Source organism: Panthera uncia, chromosome F2 (assembly GCF_023721935.1).
Source record: "Panthera uncia isolate 11264 chromosome F2, Puncia_PCG_1.0, whole genome shotgun sequence".
Classification (NCBI taxonomy): domain Eukaryota; kingdom Metazoa; phylum Chordata; class Mammalia; order Carnivora; family Felidae; genus Panthera; species Panthera uncia.
Window position 1 is genome coordinate 76,387,992 of NC_064812.1, and position 17,425 is coordinate 76,405,416.

Below are 17,425 nucleotides of genomic sequence, written 5' to 3' on the forward strand. Positions count from 1 at the left end.
TAAATAAAAAACGTTGAAAAAAAAAAAATTAAAAAAAAAAAAAAAAAGAAATATGATAGGCTAGAGGTGGCCAAATATTACCATTTACCTATCTACTTATATTTACAGAGAGCTCAGTACTTAAGGCATAAGAATGAAGACGTTAAGACTGTTCAAGTTTTACCTAGTAGAAGTAAGAGCCTAGCTGTAGGAACAAATGAAAGAATAGGAGATATTAAAACATCTAAGTAATATTACAAGGTCAGAAAAAAAATATTGCAAACTTGTTACCACCGAAACCTTCACCATTTGAGTAGACACTTCAAGGCTCTGAACTTCAGGACAAATTTTACATCTCTGACCTCGAATAGTCATCACAAATTTACTGTACATTCATAAATAAGGTTACAAGTGAAAAGACTTGATTTATCCTTGATTTATCCAAGGGTGAATCCTTGAAGTCTCACGCCAAGACTCATTATTTCTACTTATAACATAATACCATTGGCCCATCATATAAAATATTTAGTATAAATAATGTAACTTCAAATAGTTGAAATGACACAAGAAATATCAAATTAACATGACTTACTCTGCTCATGGAATCAAAGCATTTCCTGACCAATGATTCCACATCATTAGGTCTATCTTGAACATTTATCCAGTCTAACAAAGAAACATTAAAAAAAGGCAGATCACCGTCTTTAGCATCTACTGAAGTTTCATCCTGCGGGACAGTACTTTGACAAGATTCCCTCATTTCTTTTCCACTTTCAGCATCTGTGGTATCTGGGGCTACGTGTTCCACTGACTTGTGAAATGAGGTTAACAAAGACTGGTTAGTTGTTCTAGGCATATCAGGAGAGAGCACCAGTTCAGTGGAGGTTTTCATTTCAGCCTTTTCTGAGCCTTCATGTTCAGGCAAAGAATCCAGTCTTCCCAAACATTCCCTGTAACTATGTCTGGTTAGGCACTCCAACAGCGGAATCTTGGCCATGACTGAAACCGCAGTTCCTAAACTTAAAATACAAAAGATCTGTCAGTAAAATAACGGGACTGCTCCAGTTAGAGACTAGCATTTTCAAAGAAATAGCATTTAATTGTTACACACATAAATATTACCATCTATTTTTTACATTATAAATACAGTCTACGTTCTTTAAAAGAAACCTAGTTAGAGGTTAACTAACGCACGAACACATCAAAATACCACCCTCGAGTAAAGGTGGCCAGCTTATACTTAACAAGTGAACAGTTGGTTTTCATCAAACCGTAAGACATAAAAATTCAAATTTACAAAAATGATTTACCACAACAGTCCCTTCAGGCAATCAAGTATTTTTTGATAAGCTGAAAGCACAGGATAAAATTAACAGTCCTAATAAAGATTAAGGTAACTCTCACGTTCATTACACCCTATAGACAGGTAGATGTATGCTGTCGAAAGCTATGGGAAAGATGAAGTGATGATGATTTGATTGCTGTAAAAACATCTGTGAAATGCTTTAAGCTCTTACATGAAACTAATGTATCTAAGAGAACTTTCCAAACAACAGTCAGTTGAAAAGGCTGTCATATAAACAAACTCTTAAAAACTTTCTAGTCTTTAAGTAATCACTCCCTTCCTTCCCGAGATCTGTCCTATTGGCAAAGCCAAAATCTAACTCATACCTCAAAATAAAAAATCTGAATAAGGTTCATTTGAATTAGAAAGATGTTACTTCTCTCCAATTCAAAGTTAACAAAAAATGTAAAAACAAATGAAAAAATGAATGTAGAAAATTGAAAGCAAACACACACAAAATAGAGGCTACATTCATGCTGAATTATTGCTATGTTTTTATATTCATTATAGCCCTTTTCCAAAACAACCACTGGCTATCAGATGTGCTTATATGCAAAGAACCAGAAAACCCCCTAAACGCCAGCTAGAACACAATGGCTTCTTTCCATCTCAGCAAGCCTACATCATATGGCAGTATTTAAAGAGGAAAACAAAATTTTCCTTGATTGCCAAATGTTTGAAAACTTTTCCATTTCCATTAGATGTGTTATGTTTATATTTTGCCTTTAGTGTAAAGTTGGTAGCAGGGCAAGAAGGAGGCAAAGATTCTTGGGTTTGTAAATGATTTCCAAAGTCTCTTAAGCCCTTTACATAAAGAAAACAAGGTAAGAAAAAGAAATGTGGGAGATCCATAAAACATGTGGTGAATAAAATTGACCATAATTTTAAAATTTCAGAATCCGTCAAAGTCATCATAAAAGTCTCAAAAAATGAACAAGTATTATATAAGCAATTATTAGAAATGAAATCAGTTACTAAAACAACTGAGAAGGTACTTTAACCAAACGTTTTATCCATTTTAATGGCAAACATACTGAGTAAGTTTTAACTTGATGTCTTCTATGGATTGCAGATAATTTGAATAAATACTTTCAAACTTGAAAAGTAGCTTTTGGTAAGAATTTGAACAGTCCTCCAGATTGGCCATGATTGCAGCCCAGCCTTGGTGTTGAAGGTGTTCATCATGGACCAGACCCTCACAGAAAGAGCAAAGTTTCTTGGCAACTTCATACATTTCCTGTATCGAAAAGGAAGAAACACAGTAAAAGAAGGTAGTGTTTGCATATGTATATTTACCTGTATGCATGAATGCAGTGTAAATATATTTTAAACAAAGCGTGACAAGGCAACGTTTTAGTTTATCTTATCACTACGGTTTGTTGTTGCGACAGTAAGGAGGAAGAAACTCCTAACTCACCCCCGCTGGGACTATATGTTGGTGGAGCATCTACAGAGGACAATTCAACGATAACTATTAAAAGTAAAACGGCATCTATCGTCTGGCAGTGATTCATCTCGTAGAAACTTACCCTATAAAAGCTTAAAGAAATGAACAAAAAAACACTAAAAGGTTCTTTATTTCAACTATCAAATGAAATAAAACCCACCTCACTGTCTACCAAGAAATTATGTGCGTCTATACAACGCAATCCATTTAGCATTCAATAAGATGAAGTATCTTTATATACTCATATAGGTGTGAATAGAAGTATCTTTACATCTCATAAAGGTATGAGGAGGTCAATACACATTATTAAATTTTAAAAGGTACAGTGCTTGATTCATCAAGTGAATTTTCCATTTTTACTACAATATGAAAATCAATTATGGGTGACTACAGATCCAAATGTCACAGACGTTTTTCTAAAAAGGAGCGCTCGTGGAAGACAGCATAGCAGACACACACCAGCACCTCTACCCTGGCTGCTGCCTTCGTATCTCTGAGATAAGCACGTGTTCCTTAAATAAGACCCAAGAGCAAAACTTTGATAAAGTGGACATTAAACGAAGAATTTTAATTCATCACAACACGTCATTAGTTGAATGAAAAGGCAAAAGGCAAGCAACAGGGTGGCAGAAGATATTTTCAGCATTTAAATACACAGCTTATATAAAGATGATATGAAGTCCACTCTAAATTAATTACATAAAAATTAGCAACCCAATAACGAATAATTAAGAAATTAGAAGAATAACTTCACAAAACGGATATGAAGAGTCTCATAAACATATGGAAACCTGCTCATCCTTATTAATTATCAAACAAATACAAATTAAATTACAGTGGCCTCCCACCCATCAGAATGACTAAAATTAAAAGCACCAAGAAAACCAAGTATCAGTGAGTTTGTTGAGCAAGTAGAACATTCGATGGTGGGTACAATCACTTTGAACGCTAGCAGCACGTTAGCAAACAACGTGCAAAGATATTCACAGCAGCCTGAGCCCCAACAGTCTAAAACCTGAAACACTATCCGTAGATAAATAAGCCGTGGCATATCTGAACAACGGAAAACTGCTCAGCAATGAATACAAACCATTAACGCGTGCAATTACGTGAACGAATCTCAGGAACATAAGATGAATGAAGGAGGCCAGACACAATAGAAAACAAACTGTAATTCCATTTATTTAAGGTTCTAAAAGAAGCAAAGCAATCTATGGTTTTAAAGTCAGGATATTGGTTGATTTTATGGAAAAGCGACAATGACTGGGAGAAAGCATGAAGGAGGACTTCTTGGGGTGACACCATATTTTAAAATTTCACTTTGTGAAAATGTGCTAAAAATGAATGTGCGATAATTTGTACATTTTTTTTTGATTTTTAATGTTTATTTTTGAGAGGGAGACAGAGCATGAGCGGGGGAGGGGCAGAGAGAGAGCGAGGGAGACACAGAATCGGAAGCAGGCTCCAGGCTCTGAGCTGTCAGCACGGAGCCTGACGCGGGGCTCGAACCCACAGACCGCGAGATCACGACCTGAGCTGAAGCTGGACACTTAGCTGACTGGGCCAGCCAGCCGCCCCATAATTTGTGCATTTTCTAATATGTACATAACTCAGTAAACAAAAATCTATTATTAATTTTACTAATGAAGGTATCCGAGTCCAAGGTCACACCACAATTGGGGTGACCAAATTTCAACTCTGGCAAGGTGAATCTGGAAGATCACACTCCTGTCATGGTTGTAGCCCCTCTACTTCCTTTTAAAATGCACGGACATATTCATGGTTTGGGTTACAGTAGCTCTGAAGTGTGCTTTAAAATCTGAGAAAGACACGTTATTTCCTCTACCTTCCATTCTTATTTCTCTTGACTTTCCTAGATATTCCTGGACACTGAACCTTCCCCATAAACTTAAAGTCCACTTTATTTAAAACAAACTGAACAAAAAAACTCAAGAGCTCCTCCTCACTCTCCAAAGCAAAAATGCTTCATCGTGGCAACTTTGAGTGCAATTCATTAAGTGCATGAATATATTAACATTATGATTGGAAATATTAAGAACAGTATGTCTTTTCATTGATTTATAATTTATGTTCTTAAATAGCATGTTATGTATTTTTTCTTGCTACTGAGACTATAATGTATTTTCCATTTCTATTCCAAAGCAGGGCCCAGTGCCAAGAAATGTGAATGTTTATATATTTATCACATATCCAAGCCACCTTATCAAAATTCTTGATAGAGTTTTATTAAATCCTCTTGAACATTCCAAATATACAACCGTATCATCAACTAAAATGGATGTTTTTCACTTTCTTCCATTAATTTTACCACTTCATTTTCATTTTCTTATTTCAGTACATTTCTCAGTTCCAAAAGAATACTGAATAGTTGGATGGCGATTTATGCAAAAATGGCTCTAATGTTTTGCTGATTTGAAAGCGGATTATTTTCTATATTTGGCCAATTCTGTATCTTATTTATTTTGTTTCCTTCTAGAGCTAGTTTACTTGTTAGGAATAGCTGCTGGGGGTGCCTGGCTGGCTCAGTCAGCAGAGCGTGTAACTTGATCTCAGGATCATAAGTTCAAGCCCTACATTGGGTGTGGAGCCTACTTAATTTAAAAAAAAAAAAAAAAAAGGAAGAGCTGCTGAATTTTAACATGTCTCATCTGGACAATTTAACACGACTCTCTGCTTTCTCCGGTATTAATGACTGAGGCAATTAATTATATTAATAAATTTCCAAATACTGAACCACCCGTGCACTGCAATAATATATCCTCTTTGCTACTAAAATGTATTACTCTTTTGATACTCCTCTGGTTTTATCTGTAAGAAAAAATAAATACATTCCGGATTTTTGGGATACAAAAAACTAAATGTAGCCCATAAGAGCTTTCTGATTATGAGAGCAACATTAAAATATTTAATTTACTGTTTAATTATTATAAACACACATGAAGCTTACTGTTTTAACACATTCTGAATGATTCAGTGGCATTAGGTCATTCACACTGCCACGCAACCATGACCACTACCCATCTCCAGAAGTTTTTCATCATCCCAGAATGAAACTGCAGCCAATAAACAATGAACTCAACCCTCCCTCACCCCCCAGCCTTGGGTAACTATCCTATTTTCTGTCTCTATGAACCTGACGCTTCTAGGTACCTTGTGTAATTGGGATGGTATAAATATCTGTCCTTTGTGTTTGGTTTATTTCCCTTAGCATATCTATCCCTCGAGGCTCCTCCGTATTATGGTTAATATCAGAATTTCCTTCCAGACAAAGCTAAATAATATCCCATTGTATGGATATACCACATTCTGTTTCTTTATCCACTGGTGGACAGTTGGGTTGTTTCTACCATTTGGCTATAGGAAATAATTCTGGTATGAACATGTCATTACATTTTATACGTCATTATATTTTATTAAGTTTTCCTGAAATTATTAGCATTTAGTTGGCCCCGTGTTGACAGGCCAAGACAGATCTGACTTATCTGTCTCATAAATTAAAAAAAAAAATTTTTTTAATGTTGCTTTATTTTTGAGAGAGAGAGAGAGAGAGAGAGAGCGCGAGCATGAGCGGGGGTGGGGCAGACAGAGAGAAGGAGACACGGAATCAGAAGCAGGCTCCAGGCTCCGAGCTGTCAGCACAGAGCCCAACACGGGGCTCAAACTCACAAACCACGAGATCATGACCTGAGCGAAGTCAGAGGTTTAGCTGACTGAGCCACCCAGGCGCCCCTCTCCTAATTTATTATAAATTTCACTTTTTTCTGTTTAATGTTTTGATATCCACTTTGTCATCTATAAATACTGCCATTAAAATTTTCTTGTACATTTATCTTTCTATAAAAAGAAAGTTGGCTAAATTAATTAACAAGCGGTATACTGGATTGTATTACTCTCATTACTTTATATTTAGTATCGCTTGTATTATATCGTTTCTGGATTTTTGCTAGATTAATGAAGTTATTATGCAATCGCTGCTACTCTTTATGCCCCCCCCCCTTCCTATTTCTGTGTTGATCCTCGCCTGGAAGAACCTTCAGTGGTTTTTAACATGTCAACTTGCATCACCAGATATTGCTAGGACTGTTTATTTCTAGATTAATCCTCATTTCATCTTCTATTTAAATTGTTTTAATATAATGCATTTTAATATCACGCCTTCGTTCAATCTAGCTTTACTTATTCTTTTTGACTTGTCTCTCACTTAGAAGTTACATGTCCTATTTGATGATCCTTTGATTTTTGTACATTTTTCTTAGTATTATATTTTTCATCCAAATCAAAAAATATTACTTTTTAAATATGTAGGCTAAAGTTTTATTAGTTTATTTGTATACCAATATTCTTGCTCTCTTGAGTTAATCATAAAACAAATCTAAAGGACACTTACAGAAATTCAGTTTACACAATTTGTTTTTTTAAAGTAACTATGCCTTCTCAAAAACATTTCTAGACTGATGCTTATCAAGTATGTCCCAGAAATAGGAAGTTAATTCTCTTTTTATGTTGTATCCTATGTGAAAAATGGGGTAGTTTTCACAAATGTATATGCTACACTAAAACAAACGGCTGAGATTTACTTACAGAAGCAAACGTTAACACTAAAGACTTGATATTTTGTTAATCTGTTTATTTTTATAAACGATAAATCCTCTTGTGTGGTTCTAAAGATAACATTTTTCCGTGTCGGAAAGTAAAGTAACCGTGTCTTGCTGATGACAGTTCAGGGCCAGGATCACAGTGAAGTACTGGCAATTCAAAAAGGAAAACGAAAGAGGCCTGCGCGACGACCCACGGAAATTACAGAAGCAACGTAAGAGGCATGTATTGTAAAGAGACTTTGTTCTCCTCCAGGACCTAAATGCGGATATGGAAGAAAGAATCACATTTTTAAGAATTGTGTAAGCTCTCCCTCTGCTTCTGTCTACTCTAACACAGGTAACTTTACTCATCACAGCAGTGTTCAGAAACCATCACCTGCATACCATCATTTAGGAAAGAAGTGAAGAAATCATGGTTAAAACAGCTCTTCCACTCTAAAATCTTGTAACTGTTTGCAAATGTCGAATGACTAACAATGTAGGAATCTGAAAACCAGACACATCGACCAGCAAAACATCTCCTCACGTGGTTATTTTTGTGTTCTGCCTAACAATGTGTTTTTGCCAGCTACGTGAGGACAGCTGACACACGAGGTTCCGTTCGTTTCAGGTGTACCACTCTCTGCGTTGGGCTGTGCTCCCCGCAAGCACAGCCACCATCTGTCACCATCCACTTCTACTGTAACATCACCGTGTTCCTTATGCTGTACCTTATATTCCCACTAATTCATTCCATAACTGGAAGCGGCATCTCCCGGGCTTCCTCACCCATCCCCCAACACCCATCCCCTCTGGCAACCACCCATTTGTTCTCTGTGTTGTTTAGATTGGAATGCTTTTAGGAACCATCCATTTGTTAGAACGTTCATCGATGCCTAAAATAAGCTGAAACCTCGTGAAAATATTACCAAGTATTCGAATAAGACATCGTTTTGTTAAGTGACCCACTTTTAATTTTAAACCACACTAGATGTAAAGAAGGACAATAATCACAAAAAATAACTATGATGATTTTTATCTTACCACTGCAAGTTGTGTCCTTGACGCAACGGTGTGAAAAACTGCAGGCATCATAAGAGATTCTTCAACTTTTATTTCCATGTCGTTTTCTGTCGAAAAGGTCGTTTTCGGAATAGCGGGTGGACGATCACATAAGATCATCTCTTTGTTAAAAAGAAAAATCGGATTTGTGTCCTGTGGCAATAAGACAGCCAAAGAAACTCCGGTGAAATGCTGTGAAATACCGGCCGCGCGCACTGCCCTCAACATAGGGGGCAGACACCCCTTCCTCCCGGACGCCGAGTTGCCAACTCCCCGGGCGGGGAGCCGGAGCGCGTGCGTCTGTGTGCGAGGGCTCGCGACACGTACCGTCCCAGCACTGTAGGTGCACACTCTTCGGTCCGCAGCCATGCATTCTCCTCCGTTGACCACCAGCACCTGATGCTGAATAGCAATCTTGTATTTGCTGTGAATGGCATGCTTGAGGTCTGCCACACTTTCGGGGGGAGGCACAAAAGATACTAGTTATTGACATTTCCCAGGGACAAAGTCCTCACTATCGAAGTGGCACTGTGTGACAATACCTGACAGATACTAATTAATTTCACTCTCAAAACTTTCCCCAAAACAGTAGTGGAAAATATAACCTTCTTGTTTCTGGAATTAGACTCCATAAGCTGGCTGATCTCTTAGGTGAATAAATCAACCATGTGGTACGTCTAAAAGTAAGTCTATAAAATACAGGCAGTAGACATATTTATTTCTGTGCTCTTTATATAACATAGCAAAGGAATATGCTCAAATTAGCATCAGGTCTGTTAAAATTCTCAGAACACAGATGTCTGTTAAAATCCCCACATCACATTACACAAACTACATGAAGTATAAATCAAGAAACTGCTTCCTTTCCCTATCTTTCAGAAAATCATTGCTTTACAGGTAAAATTGTATTTTATAAAAACTAGAACTTTAAGAAAGAAAATAAATTCAAATTCCACTTTTAAAACTAAGAATATTAATTCCACAAATTATTCATAATATCTTCCGTGTCAGATTTATTTATTCTGTACTGCTATCCGGTCTTTGCTGTTAGGGCCAAAATATAAGCAGGAATAGTTGTTACTATTTCCTCTCTTGCTGTTTGGCCCCAAAACGTAGCCTCACTGCCCCTGACACCTCTCCCCACCTTTCACAAATATAGGAGGGCATTCATTAGTCAAATATTTGAATTCGCCGTAAAGTTGGAGAGTTATGAAGATGTACGAGTCTTCCTAAATTGGTTAAAAATATTAAACTGATTTTATTCTCGCAACAACAAACAAAACAAATACCACTGACTTTACTCATACAAAGGAATAAAAATCAACCACCAAAATACATGGGACCGACAATATTGCTTTATGTAGCTAGCAGTAATTTCCTTAGTGGTGTCCTGGGAAACTTAAGACGAGCAATCAACTATGAAAACTTCTTCTACTTGATAGAAATCAGTTCGTTTGTGGGTAAGTCTGTTTATCATGAATAACATATTCACACAAATGGAACAAAGCATAATTTTATGAATTTAACTTCAGCATTTTAGGAAGGATGGCAATTATACACGTAATATGCGGAGACCGAAGGTTTCAGATATCGCTACCCTTATTTAACAAAAAAAGTTTTCTCCAAATCAATACTTTAACTTTTTGCATATACAAAATGCGAAACTGATGACATTGAATGAAATACAGCTTACGTTTGCACTGTAAGTTCAGTGTCAAATGTCAGGGTAGTTCCAGTGTTAACCAGAAATACATATAACTTCATGATGATTTCTCTGGATTCTGTGAGCTTATACCTCACACTCTGATCTGGTTACTAACAGAAACAGATAAGAAGAACGGTCAGTTTTACAAACACAACAACAAATACAAATATCCTCCCATAAGACATGGTATAGTTGTACCACACAACAACAACGACGACGACCAAGTTTTTGAGGTCTAAGATGGTTAACCAGACAATTCGGCAAACCCATTGCTAAAAAATCAACAGTAGTGAGACTAATAAAATGCATAATTGTTCTACATTTTAAAAATTAGCTTTAAGGAAGAGGTCAGCAATTAGAACAAAAATTAAGTGTACATTTCACACTGTTCTCATGTACCTTTCTATATTAAGAATTAAAATTAAACATTTGATCAAAGATCTTCCTAACTCAAGAAGTTCCTCCCCAGCTGGTTCCTTATAACAATAAAAACACTGTCTTAAGGTTAAACTTACTAGCAGCAAATAAGAGTAGCCACTACTTGCAAGTTAGGGGAAACGAGTTAGTTCCAACTCCTTCCACCAGCTGTCTCTTAATCTAAATTCCACCTCCACACTGAGTTAGAAATGCTCCACGAGAAACTGTGACCCTAACAGTTATATCATCTCCTTGAACAGTGGAAAGTGCACAGGTCTGGAGAAGAGAATATTCAAAACAACTCTGCCACAACTAGTTGTCCAAGTCAAAACCTCACAGAAGAAATAAACTTCCTCATTTATGAGAAGGGACAGAGTTCAAGATCTAGCATTTGATTTTAACAATTAGAGTAAAATTCCACCTAATTAATGAAAGTGATGAAAGATAATCAAGTCCTAGATGCTAGAATATATCTTTCTTTATGCTCTTTTGGAGGAAAATCATCAGGGAAGAAGGAAAAAACGAAGACAGCCTTAAAATAATGTTTGTAAAATCATTATTTTACATGCGCTAGATAAAAAAAAGTTACGAATTTAGGAACGGTGACTTACCGTCAGGCACTATGAAAAGGACTACCACTTTTCTTAAAAAGCAGATTAAAACTGGCTTATGTTTGCTTTGCTTGATATTGGCAACTGAATGGCATTACTGGTTAAACTCAGTGAACTGGAAAAGAAGAATTTCTGGATTATCACAGAGAGAAATAATTCGGTATATGACAACATATGGTTATTGTTCTCTTCCTTTAAAAATTCCCTCCTGAAACTCTGTCTGTCTGTCTTCCTACCTGCACATTCACTGAAACCACAAGAGTGTAATTTTGACCCATAGCCCTCCATTAAAAGACCTAAAACACAAGTCTCTAAAGAACTCTCCCAAACTGTCAAATTCTACAGCCATTTCTTAGTTCTTAAAATATAATGGTAAAAAAGAGCCCAGCTGTGGAGTCTGACCGCCTCGGGGTGTGATTTTGGCCCCGTTACTCGTATAGGATCTTGGGCAACTTTCCTAGCGGTCTGGATTTATTGTCTTATAAAATGAATAAAAGTGGGACCTGTGGCAGGCAGCCTCTAAAATCGCCCCTCCGCCCCCAGGTATCCACACCCCGGCGACACCCCCGGGAATCCACACTCCGGTGACACCCCACTTCTACGAGGCGTGGGCAGGGCCCATGGTCTGTGTCCAGCCGATGAAATACGGCAAGGTTAACGAGATGTCACACGACTGCTGTTCAAGATTGTAACTTGCCCGGTGCCAGCTGACTCCCTCCCTTGCCAGCTCCGATAAGCAATGAGCTGCCACGGAGGGGCCCGTGTGGCCAGAAACTGAAGTCAGCCTCGGGAAGAGGCCGAGGCTCTGGGTCTGACGGGCTGCGAGGAGCTGACCCTGACAACCACCACTGAGCCCGGAAGCGGGATCCCTCGCTGGCTGGGCCTCAGACGAGACCCCGGCCCCGGCAGACGCGTTCAGTGCGATCTTCTGACAGACCTCCATACACAGGACCCAGCTGATGTATGCCCGGAAAGTGTGGACTGAAACGTTTCTTATACTCAGCAAAAGATAATACACACAGCACCCCACATCACAGCGATATTACGAGAATTAAGGGAGACAAAGTACATATTAGCACAGCACTCGGCAGGGAGTAAGAATTCAATAAACAACCCTAGTACCCCTGCTTGGGCTCCTTCTCCTCTGCCAACTCTCCAGGGTTTGGGTGGGACCTCACCCCCCCCCCCCGCCCCGCCCCGCCCAAATCCAAGAGTACACTTTATCTTACAGGTTAAACGAAGTTCTCTTGTTTTCTGAAGGATTCGGTAGCTAAAAGTACGGTGACTAAAATGGAAGGAATATCGGTACCAGAGATGATTCATTAATTCATTAATTCATCTACACAGAACAAACGCTTATCGAGTTTATGTATTCTGTGAACAAAACAGACAAGATCTTTCCCCTGGTGGTGATCACAATCTTGAAGGAGAAAAAGAAATTAAACGCAAAGAAAGCAAACATAAGTTGCAATAAATGCAACGAAAGAGGAGTGTGGGTACCAAGAAGGACCTACTTTGCATGTGGATAATCAAAGTAGAGCTGTATGTAGGTTACATTTAAACGGGGTCATGGGGATGAGATGAAGACTGTCCTGCGAAGGTGGAGTGAAACAGTACAAGAAGACACAACATTTGTGAGCCTAAATATAAAATCTTTGTCATAATCACTACATTATTCGAAGTTTTTGCTTTTGTTTCCTTTTAAATATTGTTTACCTTTTTTGTTTTGGTATAACTTCTCGCTTAGTCAAAAGTTACAGAAATAGTACAAGAAACTCCCTTGCACCCTTTACCCAGTGTTGCCAACTCGGTACGTTGTGCTCCATTTGCTTTATCATTTGGGCCACTTAATGCTCCATGCCTGCCCCCCTCCCTCCCTCCCCCACCTCTCTCTATAGATACACGTATATTTATACAAATAACCATATACACATAAATACATACGCACAAGACGTATTTTTCTGAACTATCTAAGAGTAACCTGCAGACAGAGTGGCTCATTCTTCATAAATATTTCAGGATGCATACATCCTAACAGCAAGAATTTTCTCATACATGACCAGAGTTCATTCATCAAATCATAAAATTTACCATAGATGCCATATTCTTATCTAATCCACAGTCCATACTCAAATTATTGCCCCAATGATACCAGTCTTCCCCCTCAATCTAGGATCCAATTCGGGATAATATACTGTATTTAATCGTTAAATCTATTTAATCTCCTTCAATCTGGAATACTTCATCGATCTTTTTCTTTTCATGATCTAGGTATAATACTGCCCATAGTTCATCAGAGGCTTTAGAAATTACCGTAAAGATGTCCTAGTGCCATTCTCCTATTCCATCATCCTTACAGTAAACAAGGGAAACTCTGATAAATGCAGCAGCTACTATGTGCCTTTGAAGGAACACCGATCTCTTCACCTGGTGCTCACCCTGAGTAACAGCTCAACCTAAAAAGCACAATCGTTAACAATGCTTACAAAAACAGCTACACAAAGCGTATGTGAGAATCAGTCTATATGCAGAATTCATGAATAACGTAAGATGATTTCAAGGATTTCAAGGAGAGTTTTGATTGCTGTGGCCCCAGACCTAGGCTATGCTTTTGCTCCACTGTACAGGCAGACTGGATAACACTACTTGTCTTTTGTCATTCGGCTCATTTCTAACAGTCCTAAGTGATGGCAATGACAATCATTTGAGAAGCACCTCCTGACCTACCTGATAGAACACCCAATGTCTTCCTCCATTACCTATGATTTAAAGCCCTTGAACTGGCGACTTTGACGAGAGGCCTCCTTCTGAGGCTTCACTCTCTAAATCCTCATTTATTGCCAACTACCACCCAGGATGTAGGCTAGAAAGCATAAGAGAAAAACTAAGTAGTAAAATGAATCATAACTGCTCCATGGTCTTACCACCCCAGTGTTCTTTGAATCGATGTCAGCCTACTGGTAATCCTACAATTGGTATGGAACCACAAAAGACCCCAAATAGCCAAAGCAATCCTGAAAAAAAAAACAAAACTGGAGGTATCACAATCCCAGATTTCAAGATATGCTACAAAGCTATAGTAATCTAAACAGTATGGTCCTGGCACAAAAAGAGACACACAGATCAACAGAACCGAACAGAGAGCTCAGAAATAAACCCACAATTATAGGATCAATTAATCTTCAACAAAGGAAGCAAGAATATGCAGTGGGAAAGACAGTCTCTTCAACAAACGGTGTTGGGGAAACTGGACAGCTACATGCAAAACAATGAAACTTGGACCACTTTCTTCACACCATACACAAAAATAAACTCAAACTGGATTAAGACCTAAATGTGAGACCTGAAACCTTAAAAATCCTAGAAGAGAGCACAGGCACCCATTTGTCTGACATCAACTATAGCAACTTATTTCTAGGTATGTCTCCTGAGGCAAGGGAAACAAAAGCAAAAATAAACTATTGGGACTACATCAAAATAAACAGTGCACGGCAACAGAAATAGTCAAGAAAACTAAGACAAGCTACTGAACAGGGGAAGATATTTGTGAATGACATGTGTGACAAGTGGTAAATATCCAAAATTCATAAAGAACTTCTATAACTCAACACCAAAAAACCCCAAATGATCCAATTAAAAAAAAAAAAAAAAAAAGACATGAACAGGTATTTCTCCAGACCTACAAGATGGCCAACAGATACATGAAAAGATGCTCCACATCACTCATCATCAGGGAAACACAAATCAAAACCGCAATGAGATATCACCTCATACCTGTCAGAATGGCTAAAATCAACAACACGAGAAACACCAAGTGCTGGCGAGGATGTGGAGAAAAAGGAATCCTCCTGCACATCTGGTGGGAATGCAAACTAGCACAGCCACTGTGGAAAACAGCATGGAGGCTCCTCAAAAAAGTAAAAATAGAACTACCATATGATCCAGTAATTCCTCTACTGGGTATTTACCCAAAGAATATAAAAACACTAACTGGAAAAGATATGTGCACCCCTATGTTTACTGCAGCATTATTTACAATAGCCAAGTTATGAAAGCAGCCTGAGTGCCCACTCATAGATGAATGGACAAAGATGATGTACACACACACACACACACAGTCACAAAAAAGAGTGAAATCCTACCATTTGCAACAACACAGATAGATCTAGGCAACAACACAGATAGCTCTAGAGGGTATCTTTATAAGTGAAATAAGTCATTCAGAGAAAGACAAATACCATATGATCTCGCTCATATATAGAATGTAAGAAACAAAACAAGTGAACAAGGAAAAAAATAAACAAACAAAAAAACAGACTTTTTATGAGAAGAAACTGATGGTTACCAGAGGGGAAGAGGGCGGAGGGATGGGTGAAATAAACAGGTAAAGGATTAAGAGTTCCCTTATGATGAGCACTGAGTAATGTGTAGAATTGTTGAATTACTACATGATACACCTGAAACGAATATAACACTCTGTGTCAAGTAAACTAAAATTGAAATTAAAAAGAAGACAAAACCAGAAACATAAAATAAAAAAGGGAACAGCAAAACAAAACAACCCAGGCTAATAGCTTCCATGACCACAAAATCTTCTTTATTCATTTCATACGTCCTAAGTACACGGCACATAAAATAATCATCACTAACGCTTACTGAGTGGTTCGTTATATGCCAGCCATTATGCTCAGTAGTTTTATATGCAACGTTTCCCTTATTTTTCATAACAGAAGATATCCATATTATTGCTGTTTTCTTTTGAAGGTGAGGAAACAGATTCAGAGATTACTCGACTTGCCTACAAGTAGAAACTTGGTACATATGAGATCCAAGAGTCTGAACCCACCTCAGTTTACAACATTAATTCAATAAAAATTTCACCTGAGAATATAGTATACCCTGGGCATTTTCTTAGCTTCAGATGTTAAAGAGCACACAATACGATAAAATTGCCTACTCTCATGAAGCCTACATCCTACTGGGCAACATGAAAATTTTATATCTACACAAACTCCATCTACTTTCAAAAAGAATAGCTACAAAAATGCAATTATTTATATTTAAAAACAATTCCAAAACATATGCTTGCACTCTTCTATGTTTTATTCGTTAACGATACGGACATTGTTGACTTAGCAATAACTACCACTGATTGGAAACATGAACTGAAGACCTATACCAGCTACATATCCTCACAATTTCTACTGTGCGAAGGGTTGGTGTTATCCCCATCAACTCAACAACAAAACTGTGGATTCTAAAAAAAGTTCACTTCTCTCTCAAAGTCACGTAACAAAAACAACCAGAGTTCAAATCGATGGACGGATCAAGAAGGAAAGGAGAACACGAACAGGTGCTGCTAAAACATCTAGGAAGCACATCCCATGACTTGCTATTTTATTGTTCCTTTACAAATCCCGATACTCACCCCCCCTCACACACTCAACAATTCTATCACTTTCTACAACCAGTTTTAAGTCTTCGTTTTCCTAAGGGTGCCCGGGTGGCTCAGGAGGTTATGCGTCCGACTTCGGCTCAGGTCATGATCTCAGTCAGTGGGTTTGAGCCCCACGTCGGGCTCTGTGCGGACAGCTCAGAGCCAGGAGCCTGCTTCGGATCCTGTGTCTCCCTCTCTCTCTGCCTCTCCCCTGCTCACGTTCTCTCTCTCTCAAAAATAAATAAACATTAGGGGCGCCTGGGTGGCTCAGTCGGTTGGGTGGCCGACTTCGGCTCAGGTCATGATCTCGCGGTCCGTGAGTTCGAGCCCCGCGTCGGGCTCTGTGCTGACAGCTCGGAGCCTGGAGCCTGTTTCGGATTCTGTGTCTCCCTCTCTCTGACCCTCCCCCATTCATGCTCTGTTTCTCTCTGTCTCAAAAATAAATAAACGTTAAAAAAAATTTAAAAAAATAAAATAAAATAAATAAATAAATAAACATTAAAAAAAAGTCTTCATTTTCCTAAATATAATAGAAGACAATTCTAAAATTAAGTAAGGGGGGGTGGGATGGCAGAACACTTCAAAATTTAACACGGTAACGTTTTCCAATGAAAAGTCACCATCCAAGAACTGGTGTGCACCCAGGTTATGGGAGAACAAGATTCCCTTGGGTACACAGATAACACGGTTCCCTGCACACAGACTGGAAATTCTTCCATACTGTGGGTCATCTTTGCACGGTGGGATTCTCCAAAAACTTCACAGATAAAGGGATGTACACAGAAGAACTTGCCCATGGTAGCCAAGAAGAACACGGGCGAGTG

At 38.3% G+C, this 17,425-nt stretch overlaps 1 protein-coding gene across 6 annotated transcripts in view; it reads right to left on the reverse strand.

The window, feature by feature from the left end:
• RB1CC1 (RB1 inducible coiled-coil 1) overlaps positions 1-17,425 on the reverse strand; it is a 91,376-nt gene that overhangs the window by 55,921 nt on the left and 18,030 nt on the right. For 4 of the 6 annotated variants that reach the window (XM_049633401.1, XM_049633399.1, XM_049633402.1 and 1 more), the window contains exons 2-7: positions 11,165-11,279; positions 10,125-10,246; positions 8,759-8,885; positions 8,414-8,584; positions 2,359-2,561; positions 572-998 (exon numbers count right to left, since the gene is read on the reverse strand). In XM_049633401.1, the coding sequence (XP_049489358.1) occupies positions 572-998; positions 2,359-2,561; positions 8,414-8,584; positions 8,759-8,885; positions 10,125-10,195 (999 nt within the window). In that variant the 5' untranslated portion in view covers positions 10,196-10,246; positions 11,165-11,279. Of the gene's footprint in view, positions 1-571; positions 999-2,358; positions 2,562-8,413; positions 8,585-8,758; positions 8,886-10,124; positions 10,247-11,164; positions 11,280-17,425 lie in introns of those variants that run through there. The other 2 variants (XM_049633400.1, XM_049633404.1) reach the window with 2 other exon arrangements.